At 35.7% G+C, this 13,675-nt stretch overlaps 1 protein-coding gene across 1 annotated transcript in view; it reads left to right on the top strand.

The window, feature by feature from the left end:
- The window catches only part of LOC140442283 (kinesin-like protein CG14535), a 105,271-nt gene that overhangs the window by 32,395 nt on the left and 59,201 nt on the right, over positions 1 to 13,675 (top strand). Inside the window, exon 2 of the mRNA XM_072533359.1 lies at positions 3,689 to 3,782. Coding sequence (XP_072389460.1) covers positions 3,689 to 3,782 — 94 coding nt within the window. The remainder of the gene's footprint in view (positions 1 to 3,688; positions 3,783 to 13,675) is intronic.

The following is a 13,675-nucleotide window of genomic DNA, read 5'->3' as shown; positions in this document are numbered from 1 at the left end:
TATCTCTTGTCGTTTCCTCATTGCTGAGGATCGTGATTTCCTACAATGCGGGCTGTCAATTCTCTCCATCTCTTGCGATTTTGGGCTGCTCTCATGGACTCGGAAAACGTCTCTACAGTGGCTTTCTGTACTTGATCTGACCATCGGATAGGTGAGCGTCCTCTGCCTCTACGTCCTTCTACGTTTCCGCATACAATTAGTCTTTCTAAGTTGTCATTGTCTCTTCTCGCAATGTGGCCAAAAAACTTTAAAACATTTGCAAGACACTGAGAGGAGAGTCTGGTCTGAATGTTTAGCTCTTCGAGAATCGACTGATTGGATCTGTGCTCCGTCCACGAGACGCGTAGCATTCGTCTCCAGCACCACATTTCGAATGCGTCAATCCTTTTCCTATCCTCTGATTTTATTGTCCATGTTTCGGCACCGTAACTGAAGATTGAAAAAATGAGTGTCCGTACCAGTCTCATTTTGAGTTTTTTGGATAAAGAGCGGTCCTTCCATATTTTTGACAGTCGACTCATCGCGTTCTTGGCCATCCCTATTCTTCTGCGAATTTCCGTATGGGAGGAGGCTGCATTGCTTAAGGAAGATCCTAGATACGTGAACTCGTCTACTTTCTCGAATTGATTTAGGGCGCCTGTTGTTTGGAGGATATTCGCGTGGTCCACAATCATGATTTTTGTTTTCTGATTATTAATCTTGAGCCCACACTTGTTTCTTTCGGTTTCTACTCTCTTTATCAGTCTCGACATCTCCTCTTCAGATGTTGCTATCAGTGTTGTATCGTCTGCGAATCTTAAGTTTGAGATCTTTTTTCCTGCAATGGAGATGCCGCCTCTCCATCCATCGAGTGCGTTCCTCATTATGTATTCTCCATATAAATTGAACAGGTCTGGAGATAGTATGCACCCTTGTCGTACACCTCTGCTGGTTTTGAAGGTATCAGATTGCTGGTTTTCAATTCTTATTTTAACTGAGTTATCTTCGTATATATATATATATATATATATATATATATATATATATATATATATATATATATTAAGCATGAAGTTAAGAAACAGTCCAAAAACAGGAAATACAACAACTAAATGGCATCTAAGATATAACGATCCGTACAAAAAAGCCGCAACGCAAAAGCTATGTGACCTCAAACAATCATTAAATCCAGAAGAGTCCTCAAATAGCATATGGAAAAAACAAAATCCATATTGCATAATGCTGCGAAAAACATTAAGAGTGATAGAGAAGAAAGAAGGAAACAATGGATAACAGACTCCACGTGGACTAAAATACAGGAGAGGAAGTGCTTAAAAGCCACAGGACTGAACAGTGAAAATGATAAAGAGGCCTATAAAGCGCTGAACGGTCAAATAAAACGACTCTGCAAAAAGGACAAGAACACACACTTGCACAAAATCTGCATGGAAATAGAAGGACATAAAACCAAAACTGAGACCAGAGACATGTTTAAAAAAATAAAGCAGGTAACACGTTCCTTTACACCAAACTACCTTGCTATCAAAGATGATAACGGAGCTCTACTCACTTCTAAAAAAGATATTTTACACAGATGGAAAGAATACTGTGGACGACTGATGATGGAGGAAAGCACAGAAGCCCCATCACAACAAGAAAATGCCAGTTTGGCGACGGAACCTGACGTACTCAAAAGTGAAGTTGAAGCAGCAATTATGAGGCAAAAAAGTCAGAAAGCTGCCGGTCCAGATAACATACCTATTGAAACGATTTGGGCCCTATATGACGTTGGAGTGGATATAATACATCAAATTTGTCAAAGAGTGTGGAAGACAGGTAAATGGCCTGAGGACTGGACACAATCACTACATATTCCCATACATAAAAAGGGAGCGAAAGATTTATGTAGCACTAATCGCACAATTGCTCTAATTGCGCATTGCAATAAGATACTCTTACACATAATTCTCGAGAGGATAAAGCCCTTTTTACTACCTAACATTGCGGACGAACAAGCAGGTTTCGTCCCCGGACGTGGTACTGGAGAACAAATTTTAAACGTACGGCAGATTGTAGAAAAATCCAGAGAATTCAACATCACAACATATTTGTGCATCATAGATTATAGTAAAGCTTTCGATTTGGTCAACTGGAGTAAAGTGTGGCATAGTTTTGTCTGAAATGGGAGTCCCCAATCATCTGATACTGCTAATTAAAAGCCTGTACAATAACAATTATGCCAGAGTTAGAATAAATGGGGAACTAACGGATAGTTTTAGGGTCACAAAGGGCGTGAGACAAGGCTACATACTAAGCCCAATTCTATTTAACATCTATGGTGAATGGATAATGCGGAAAGCTACTGAGGACTGGAACGGTGGCATCACCATTGGCGGGAAGAAGATTTGCAACTTGAGATATGCAGATGATACTACTATCCTCGCTAGTTCTGAAGCTGAATTGATTCACCTGCTACAACGGATAGAAGACGTAAGCTTAACGATGGACCTTAAAATAAACAGAGATAAAATGAGAAACATGATAATTTACAGAGCTAACAACAATCAAAATCATCTGGTCATGATAAACAATATCGCTGTTGTAGATAAATTTGTGTATCTGGGCTCATTAATAACCAACAAAGAAGGCTGTACTGAAGAAATAAAGCGGCGGTCAGCAATCGCAAAAATCGCTATGGCAAAATTAACAAAAATTTGGAAAAGCCATGAAATAACTACCGATACAAAAATGAGACTAGTAAGAAGTCTAGTTTTTCCAGTTTTTACTTATGCATCGGAATGCTGGACCCTTACTGAGAAAGAAAAAAAGAACATAGATGTATTTGAGATATACTGCTGGAGACGAATGCTGAGAATACCATGGGTGGCCCGAAGAACAAATGAATCCATACTAGACCAGCTAAACATAAAGAAAAGACTAAGAGCACAAATATCAGAACAAATAATAAGCTATTTTGGACATGTGCTTCTAAGAAATGGTCTTGAAAAACTTACCATCCAGGGAAAAGTAGAAGACAAAAAAATAGAGGTAGATTTCCCACACGATACACGGACCATATTTTTGCTACCATTGGCGCTCCATTGTCAGAATGTGCTAGAATGGCAGAAGATAGAAAAACGTGGATGAACATTGGGAAATTTAGCTAATAGCTTCATGATATCACGATACCCGCATCAGGTTAACGACTAAGAAGAAGAAGAAGATATTAAGTATAAAATATTGTAAATAATAATAACTATAATATAATATCGAATATGTAACCTGAGCTCCCCTACTAATTTTCCTACCTATATAATCATTTTTCGAACGACCAATGCTTACCGATCCAAAATTTTATTTAGAAAAGTAATTACTTCCAAAGATAATGTCTTTAATTTCTTAAAAATACCCAGAGCAATTTTACAAGTTACGTAACGGAGAGGTTTTATCCTGAGTGGATGATTCTCAGAGGTCGATCTCGTAATCACATTTTGATTATTATATATTTTGGTTATAAGAAATGTAGACTTTGTTTATTATTTAACGTTGTATCCTGTTTTATATGTTTTTTTTTTCAAACTATTATTACTATAAGGGACTCCCCTTCATGTGAATAACAATATTCAATACGAGTATAGGTATATTCAATACGAAATTATACGATGTATTATTATACAAAAATATTAAAGACACATATTTTTTCTTTTAGACGGAGGTTTGTTCAAGTGCCCTCACCGATGTTGTCCATGCTGTCATCAACGGCACTGATGGTTGTCTCTTTTGCTTCGGACAAGCTGGATTAGGTAAGTACTTTTCTAGCATATAAAACTATTTGTACATATAGAAATGTTGGGAGCTCTTAAATGTTTCTTTCTATCACCACACATACCTTCCATCTACTCCTTGGTTTTCCTCTACCTCTCCTTCCATTAACTTCTAACAGCTCGTGTCCTTGGTCCCACATAGTATTCATTTCTACGTCTTATATGACCAAACCATTGCAGTCTTTGTACTTGAATCTTTTTTAAAGGTGTATTCAACCCGGCTCTTTTTCTAATCGAGTCATTCCTGATCCTGTCCCTTCTAGTCTTACCCAACATGTGCAATTTCAATGCGGCATCGTATTTCTTGTGTCTGATCAGTATCTTCTGTGATCCATGCTTCAAGGTATTTGTACGAAGATATTTGTTTAATTTCTGTATTATCTAGTACTAGCTTAACTTTGATGTTTTGTGCTTTTGTAAATACCATGAACTTGGTTTTCTTCAAATTTATTTTTAGTCCATAATCGTTGCAATATATATTTAGTTGTTCAGCAAGGTGTTGCAGTTCTTCTAGTGTTTCTGCCAGAAGGACGGTGTCGTCAGCATATCTTATGTTGTTAAGTGGCTCACCGTTTATTATAAGGCCCTCACTGACCTCGGCAAGCGCTAATTCTGAGATGGCTTCACTGTATAAATTGAATAACAAGGATGATAAAATACACCCTTAGCGGACCCTACGGCGAATCTGGATATCCTCGGTCAGTTCATTTTCAACTTTCACTTTTGCTGTTTGGTTCCAATAGAGGTTACATATGATTCTAATGTCTCTACTGTCTTTGGGTAGCAGTATGAATGTTGATTGGAGCCATTCTTTAGGTATTATACCTGTTCTATATATGGTATTGAAAAGATCCAAAAGAAGATCAATAGATTCAGTATTCACAATTCTGAGTAATTCGATAGGAACTTTATCAGGCCCGGGAGAGTTACCACCTTTAGCTTGTTTCATTGCATATTCAATTTCTTCTCGTATGATGTTAGGCCCAGTATCATCCTTAAATTCTGTTGGTGCTTTTGTTCTCTCTTTGTCTTTAAAAAGTTGTGCTATATATTTTGTCCATCTCTTAAGTACTTCTCAGGAACCCATTTCTCTCTTATACATCCCTACAGTATTTATCTAGGGGCTATGCCATATGCCTTCTCAAGATCTATAAATACCAAATATATTTCTCTTTTCTTCTCGCTGTATTTTTTTCTACCAAGTGTCTCAAAGCAAACAGTGTATCCTTAATCCTCCTCCCTAGCATAAACCCACACTGTTCTTCTCCTATCGATGCATCTTTCCTTATCTTCGCTCCACGGTTCCCTCCGAAATTTTTATTGTATGTGAATTGCTTCATGCTGGCTATTAAGATTTTTTTCTATTTTAGACACTTATGGTATAAATGGCTTTATCATTTATAATTGTAATGAAACCCCACCGTATCGAAATATCGATCAGAGTACTTTAAGAGTATAGTTCGGGAGCAAATTTAAAAAAGATCCACTTAACTAGTTACGCTTAAAGCTACCATCTCTTCGAAAACCTGGTTTTAATTTATTAGGAGGCCACAGCACACCCCGCGAGTGCCCGCGAAGCAAGAAAACCGCGCGAGTGGCTAAAAGTGACAGATGCGACCATTGCAGAACGGTACTCGGAAAACATCACCAACAGGCTAAGGAACCAAAATCTAAATGAAGAAGGCCAGACAGACATAGACTCCTACTAGACCAGAATAATGGAAGACATTAAAGCAGCAGAGCAAGATGAAATAGGAACAGAAATTTGGGGCCGTCAAAATCATTAGTTTGACGATGACTGCAAAAATGCAACAAAAATGAAGCCTACAGAAACATGCTTATCCGATAAACTAGAACAACTGTAAAGATTCTTGAAGTTAAAGATGAAATTAAATAACTAGCAAAAAACAAATCACCCGGAATAGATAATATCCTAGCTGAACCATCTAAAAAAGGTAGCCATGATACCATAATGGTATTACAGCAGCATATAAAAGAAATCTTCTTCATATCATCATAGCTATTCGGACTTTTGAGACGGCTGCTCTGAAAAGTTCATTTGATGTACATCCGTACCACTCTCTCAGGTTGCGCAGCCATGACATTCTACGCCTACCTATGCTTCTCTTTGCTTGGATCTTTCCCTGCATAATCAGTTGGAGCAAGGTGTATTTCTCTCCACGTGTAATATGTCCGAGATATTCTAATTTTCTTGTTTTTATTGAATTTTAAATTTCCATTTCTTTGTTCATCCTTCCCAGAACCTCTTTGTTTGTGACGTGTTCTGTCCATGATATTTTCAGAATTCTTCTGTACACCCACAGCTCAAATGATTCCAGTTTTTTCATTGATGTCGCATTCAAGGTCCAAGATTCCATTCCATAAAATAAAGTCGAAAAAACATAGCACCTCGCCAACCTAACTCTTAGTTCCAGTTTTAAATCCCTAGACATAGAACTCTTCTCATTTTGTTGAAATTTGCTCTAGCCTTTTCTATTCTTATTTTTATCTCCTGATTGTAATCATTTGTGGAGTTAATCATTGTTCCCAGGTATGCATATTTGTCCACTTGTTCGACGTTGGTTTCGTTTATTAGAAGATTCTCGTTATTTCTTTGAGTTTTCGATATTCTCATAAATTTCGTCTTCTTGACATTCATTGTTAGACCATACTCTTTTCCATACTCTGCTATTCTGGTCACCAGTCTCTGAAGATCTTTAATGTTTTCGGATAAGATCACAATGTCGTCCGAATATCTAATGGTGTTAATGGGAACTCCATTTACCTTTATTCCAGCTGTTTCACCCTCAAGAGCTTTTTTCATGACCTCTTCGGAGTAAGCATTGAAAAGAATTGGCGACAATACGCATCCCTGTCTTACTCCACATCTAATTTCAATTTCTTCTGACAGCTGTTTGTTAACACGTACTTTTGCTCGCTGTTTATAGTATAAATTTGATATGATCCTGAGGTCGTTGTAGTCAATCTTCTTTGATTTCAGGACATTCATTAAATGTTTATGTCGTACTTTATCGAATGCTTTATTATAGTCAATAAAACATGCGTATATATCTTGATTGACGTCCAGGCATCTTTGTATTAGTAATATAAAAGAAATATGGACACATAAATCCCTTCCTAATGATTGGAATATTGAAATACTTTGCACCATATACAAAAAAGGAGATCAAGGAGAATCGAAGAGAAATGTTCAAAGCAATGAAAGTGCTAATAATACCAAATCAGGAAGTAACACTACCGCAGAGATAAACCACAGAATTTGCGCGACCAACAGATGCTATTTTGGGCCCATCTCCTTCTTCAATCCACAATTGTATCGATAAATACAAAAATAAAACAATAATACGTCCGGTCCTAACATATGGTTAAGAGACCTGGACTCTAACAAAAAATAATGAAAACATGTTAGGATGTTTCGAAAGAAAAGTACTAAGGCGAATCTATGAAGCAGTGAATGACAATGGAGTGTGGAGAAGACGATATAACTTCGAACTTTATAGAATATATCAGGAACCTGATATCGTAAAACATAGGATAGGGCATGTAATGCAAATGGAACAAATTGACCCAGCTATAGAAACGCTCCTTGATTAACTTATTTTTCAGAGAAGAAGAAGAAAACCCAGAACAAGGTTGATAACATTAATAAAGATATGATAAATATGGGAATACTTGCTTGGCAGAGAAAGGCGATGGGTAGGGATGACTGTAGAGAAATTCTTGAGGAGGCTAGGACACGCGCAACGTTGTAAAACCAAAATGATGATGACGAGTGGCCAAAAGTTAGCCTTCTTTGAAATAAAAATATTTGTGAATAAAATTCTTTACAACTAGTAGGTATACAATATTAATAAACTAATAGCAAGATTTTTTTCTTTGGGCTTCATATAAGATTTATAGAATATTAACGATATCCGGAATGAAAGCTTTATTTTCTTCTGCCTTCATTTTTTTTTATTTTCATCTGAAAAATATATTTACTTAGGATATTTTTAATTTAAACTCACACTCCCAACAAAATCTTATCTTGATCAGTATCTACTCACAAACTAAGACTATCCGGTTCGAAGTTTTCGAAAACTTTTATCGAAAATGAGCAATTCAAAGAGTGTAAGGCGTTTATAGACATAGACACAATTGCAAGAAGTCCGCGAATCCGAGGAATAAAGACTCGAGAATGGAGTTAATCCTGCCGAAGGAGATATCCCCTCTTTAGAGAAGCAGTATTTATTCCTAAAAGGGATTTGGAGGGCTTATCGGTCCTTGAAAAACGACTGAATTCGATATAGTGTTTGGTATGCATTGCCGTTCTATACGGAGAGTTCCTTCTATCAAATTGCAAATTTCCATATGCTTGCAAAAGTTCGCTGGCATAATATATGCATTGAAATCAAGAACGGTGCAAGGGACGTTTTAGATAAACATGTTTTATTTTTTTGGCAACGTCGCATGGGATAACTGAATGCACTATTTATGCGAATTCTGCGGAATAAAAATAACCAGTGATCCAGAATTATGTTCGTCAAAGCTATCCGAGTAAATCATTACGTATGTCTTGTTTAATCTGAACTTGTATCATTGGTTTATAAATTAATTATGATTAACATTGTAAACATAAAAAAATCAGCTTAAACCTTTAACACAGAACTTTAATCAAAAATCAAAAAAATTTACAAAATTATAAGTAACAATAATAAATAAAATCAAAGAAGATGCTGTATACGTCCACCACCAACAGCTCTACATAACGTAACTCTTCTTCTCGTTGAGTCTATAATATTGCTTAGGGTCCACGGAGTATTATTTAATTCTTCAATAAGATTCTCTATTGTTTGTCGTTTTAGAGTTTTAAAAATAGAATTTTTTATATGTGACCATAAAAAGAAATTGCAGGGAATCAAGTTACAGGATCGAGGGGAGAATATAATAGGCGCATTTAAAACATATAACCATATTGTCAAAAAAGTCCATAATAAAATTCAAATTTTGCAGCGTTGTATAAATTCAAGCTCCTTCTTACTCAAAATATTCTTCTAATAATTCATCATGCATCAATTGATTTATTAATGGAGTTAAAATTTCTTGACAGTATCTCTCAGCATGTAGAATCCCTTCGAAAAAAATGCGAAAGGCGTTTTAATAAAATAATGCGGGTTCTCTGCACTCTACATGCTCACATTTTGAGAATTTGTGTACCCAGAAAGATGAAACTAACATCATCAACATTCTGGCTTTACAACCCTGGGTGGGTACTAGCCTCCTTAAGAATTTCTCTCCAGTCGTCCCTGTCCATCGCCTTTCACCGCCATTCCCATATTTTCCATGTCTTCATCGATGTTATCAAGGAACTTTGTTCTGGGTCTTCCTCTTCTTCTCTAAGCCATGGGTCTATCAAGGAACGTTTTTCTAGCTGGGTCATTTTGTTCCATTCGTATTACATGCCCTATCCACCTCAGACGTCCTATCTTAATATGTTTTACGATATCTGGTTCCTGGTATATTCTATAAAGTTCGAAGCTGTATCGCCTTCTCCACACTCCATTGTCATTCACTGCTCTATAGATTCGGTTTAATACTTTTCTTTCGAAACATCCTTACATGTTTTCATTATTTTTTGTTACAGTCCAGGTCTCTGAACCATATGTTAGGACTGGGCATATTATTGTATTGTAGAGTTTTATTTCTCGATATAATTGTGGATTTCAGAAGAAAATTAAGCCCAAAATAGCATCTGCTGGCCGTACAAATTCTGCAGTTTATCTCTGTAATAGTATTATTTTCAGTGTTAAGGAGCGCTCCCAGGTATACAAATTCATTCACTGTTTTGATGACGTCGTTTTCTATACCAATTATTAAATCCATTTTTGTAGCTGATTCTTTTCATGCTACAAACGTCTCCCGTAGAGCGTTTTCCGTTTTCCCAACAATATTGATATCATCAGCATAGACCAGGATTTGCACTGATTTATTATATATTGGATCAGAGGTTATAATTTATGATATACGTATTAGTTTTTCTAGAGCCAGATTAAACAGTATACAGAAGAGAGGGTCTCCCTGGCCCAGCACATTATTTGTTTTAAAAGGTTCAGACAGTTCCCCCTGAATTCGTACTCTACATTCAACTTTTTCAAGAGGTAGTTTTGTTAAATATACCAACTGATTTGGTATTCCTAGCTCTTTTATTGCGTTGAACATTTCTCATATTATTCACAGAGTCGTATGCTGCTTTGTAGTCTATAAATATGTGATTAGTATTAATACCATATTCCAGTGCTTTTTCCAAAATTTGTTTTAGGGTTGCAATCTGATGAATTGTCGATTTACCACCTCTGAAACCAGCCTGGTATTTTTATATTATCCGTTCTTCATATGGTGCCAGACGGTGACGTAGTACTGTGGAGAAAATAAATATCTCCTTTCTTGTGTATGGTGCAAAGTATTCCAATATTCCAATCATTGTGGAGGGATTTCTGTGTCCATATTTTTTTTCTAAGCTGCTGTAATCCCATTATGGTATCATGGCCACTTTCGTTATATAGTTTAACTAATGGAATGAGCCGAAATGAGATGAAACCAACATTCGTCAGTAAAAAAGATTTTGCTTAATACATCATCATTATTATTAAGATTGTTCAAAAACGTATTATAGAATGCTACCATTTGGAAATTTTGGGTCGTTTAGGGTGATTTCATGGAAGGCTTGTAAACGATAGGATGAAAATGTAAATCTTGCTTAAGAATACGTTGGCAAGTTTCATATGAAATATCTACCTGTTGATGTAAATGCCGAATTTATGTAGGTGGTTTATTTAGTTTAAAACTGTTCTGGCCAGTTTGATGTTTTCTTCAGTTCGCATTTTAGGCCTGCTTGCCTTGGCTTGTGAGTTACGCTTCATCATCTATACATCTTACAAACTTCATCATCTTACAAACATCTATATCGCAAGGAATAGTTCTGCAAAAGAACTATTATATGTCATAATGAACCGCAACATTGGGAAATTCTTTAACAAAATCTTAAAAACATCACGATTAGAGTATACCCATTATCCGATAATTCTTTGGCCATTTCTAAAATAAATTTCGAGGATAGATCGCTTTTGTTCATCCGTGAAAGCCATTTTTGCCAATAATTTTGTTTACTAAAACTTAAAAAGTCAAAGTTTACGTAAATTGACAAGTATATCTAAATTAATGATAGACGTAACCTTTACAGCTATCTCTGGCCATCAGAGTCCACTAGGATGACAATAATTTTGAATCAGTGAATATAGAACAAGCAATATACAAATTATACTAACTTATGGAAGAATAGAGCACCACTAAATGCTTGCTTAAATAAATTTAAATTTTTAATTACCAAAACTTATTTACTATATAAGCTGCAATAAAATGGTGATAAGAAAACAATTCTTTTTTATGTGTACCTAATGTTCTCTACAATATTAATAGCCTAATCTTCATTTTGTCTACTGCTGCTCTAAGTAGTTATCGGATGCTAACTTTGTACCATTGTCCCAAATTATTAAGCCACGACGTCTGCCTTTTATGTCTTCCACATTTTTCTAAAATTTTGCTTTCAATTGCTAACTTCTTATTCTTCTTGTTGACTGGATTTACAACTCAGCGTTAGTCTTCGCCGAATACACTATAGGACATCCTATTTTTTTTTGCTAGGACGGCCTACTGATCTTTTACCCTCTGGTCTCCAAAAAAAACGCTCTGTCTTCCTTTATATAGAATATTCCTATTTAATTTCTGCTGATGTAGAGTCCATGCTTCACTTCCACATGTAACAACTGGGCAAATAATTGACATGTACAGTATTCATTAAGATTGTTTTTAGCAGCTTAGATCTCTCTTAGAACTTCGTTAATTAATATTTGCGATAGAGATTATTAACTACAGCATATTATATTTGGCATTTCTCATAACGCGTTGAAAACATTCTAGTTTTCTTTTACTATGCTTTAGCTCTACGCTATAGATATTTAACTTAATAGATAACTGCCAGGTTTGTAATCCAGTCATACCGATATTGTAAGATATCCCGGTAACACGCATGTCCAGCCTGGCCTTCGGTTTATTTCTTTGAAGCAAATTTGTATACTTTTTGTAATTTTTCTTTTAAATTTTCGATGTACATCAGCGATGAACGTTCATCTTCGCAGAGAGGCAATCTTCCAAAAATAAGATCTAGAGGAAGCTTCATTTCTATCCATGAAGAATAACCGGTTGCTTCATGTTCGGAACTGCTAAAAGCTAACAGGAATAAAGGAATTAAAGTTTGCCAATATTTTTAATTATCACCGATAAACAACATTGAAAGGTATTGACAAACAGTTCTATTATATTTTTCGACCATTGTGTCTGATTATGGACGAAGAAGCGTAGAGCGAGTTTGCAAAATAACCAAGATTTATTATTACCAATTACCATAATTGTGATTCAAAATTTTGTCCTTGATCAGCATTTAACTCTAAAACAATCTATTGCGGCCATCAGGTACTTATTTCCTCTCGTTTTCATCACAAGTGGACCGAAAATATCCACTGCAAGTGGTTCAAAAGGTTCTCCGAATATTGCGCCACTTTACCGCGACTTTTTCTTCTGGTACATTTTCTACCATTACAAAAATCCCAATTCTTACACCAATCTTCTTTATCTCGGCAAAAATTGTTCCAGCAAAATCTGTGGCGAACTCTGGCAAGTGTTCTTTTGACACAAATGTTCTCCGACTGCTGTGAATTGCAACACACTTTTAGTGTGTTTTTGAAATTACCAATTATTAAACTACACGTACTTTTTGGGGATTTTACCACTTCCTATATAATAGACCATTGGAAACATGCAGAGATTCCCATTGAGTCCAGTATGCCTTTGTAGTTCCACTATATTTCGTTATTTCCATCAAATAAGTCTTACTCCATTTTTAAGTCGCATTAAAAGTTCTTCTTACGACTTTTAAGTCTTTATCTTTCTTTTGACTCTTTTTAAGACATTTAGAGGAAGTCTGATTATTACCTTTCCCCTGTTTAACTGTGGTCAGCTGGAGACTTACTTCTTTGGTTACACTCAATGGTTACATTTGGTTATACTACTTATAACTTAAAGGTATCTATGTTGATGTTTATAAAACTTGAAGAAACAATAAATTTTTTAGTTATAACCTCATTTTAAATTTTTTACCTGACTGTAATAGGTTTCTTATTAAATGGTAGTTTTAGTGTGAAATTAACGATAGTAAGCGATAAAAAGTTAATTATAAAATCTTTGGAACGCTGTAGTAAAAAATATTTTTTTTTGTATTTTTTGGTTTGATTTTACAGCGAGATATTATGTTTTCCTTTACTAATAATATTATTTTGGCAACAGTATCATCCGGTATAAGAACTGTACTAGTGTTCGTGGTTTATATGCTTACTGATTATACAAGTTTATGAATAACAACATACTGCACAGCAAAAATCCATAAAAACAAATATTTCCCTAATAAAGTCGTAATAAAGCCACCTGTGAAGAGACGCTCGAATATCATATATTTACCGTTCCTGGCTCGGCAAACACTAAACATATTTAAAGGAACGTCTCCAAGATTGGTCGTCTTCCCGGGGGGATTTCACGTATAATGACCCATTTCGATGCAAACGACACCCTAGAAAATGCATACTAGGAGAAATCTGAGGAAGACAGCCTTTCGGTAATATATAAGTAGTAGTAGTAGCTGAGATGTTTCGTGCTGCCAGATTTTCCTTTATGCCTCCAAGACAAAAGGAGATGCTTTAACGTTTATAACCGCATTCGTTCGTTTTCTTAGCTGGTATTAGCTTTACGGGCCTGTCTAAGCT

This window comes from Diabrotica undecimpunctata, chromosome 1 (genome assembly GCF_040954645.1).
Source record: "Diabrotica undecimpunctata isolate CICGRU chromosome 1, icDiaUnde3, whole genome shotgun sequence".
Lineage (NCBI taxonomy): Eukaryota > Metazoa > Arthropoda > Insecta > Coleoptera > Chrysomelidae > Diabrotica > Diabrotica undecimpunctata.
Note: the sequence above shows the minus strand (reverse complement) of the source record. Positions and strands in the feature narration are given on the sequence as shown.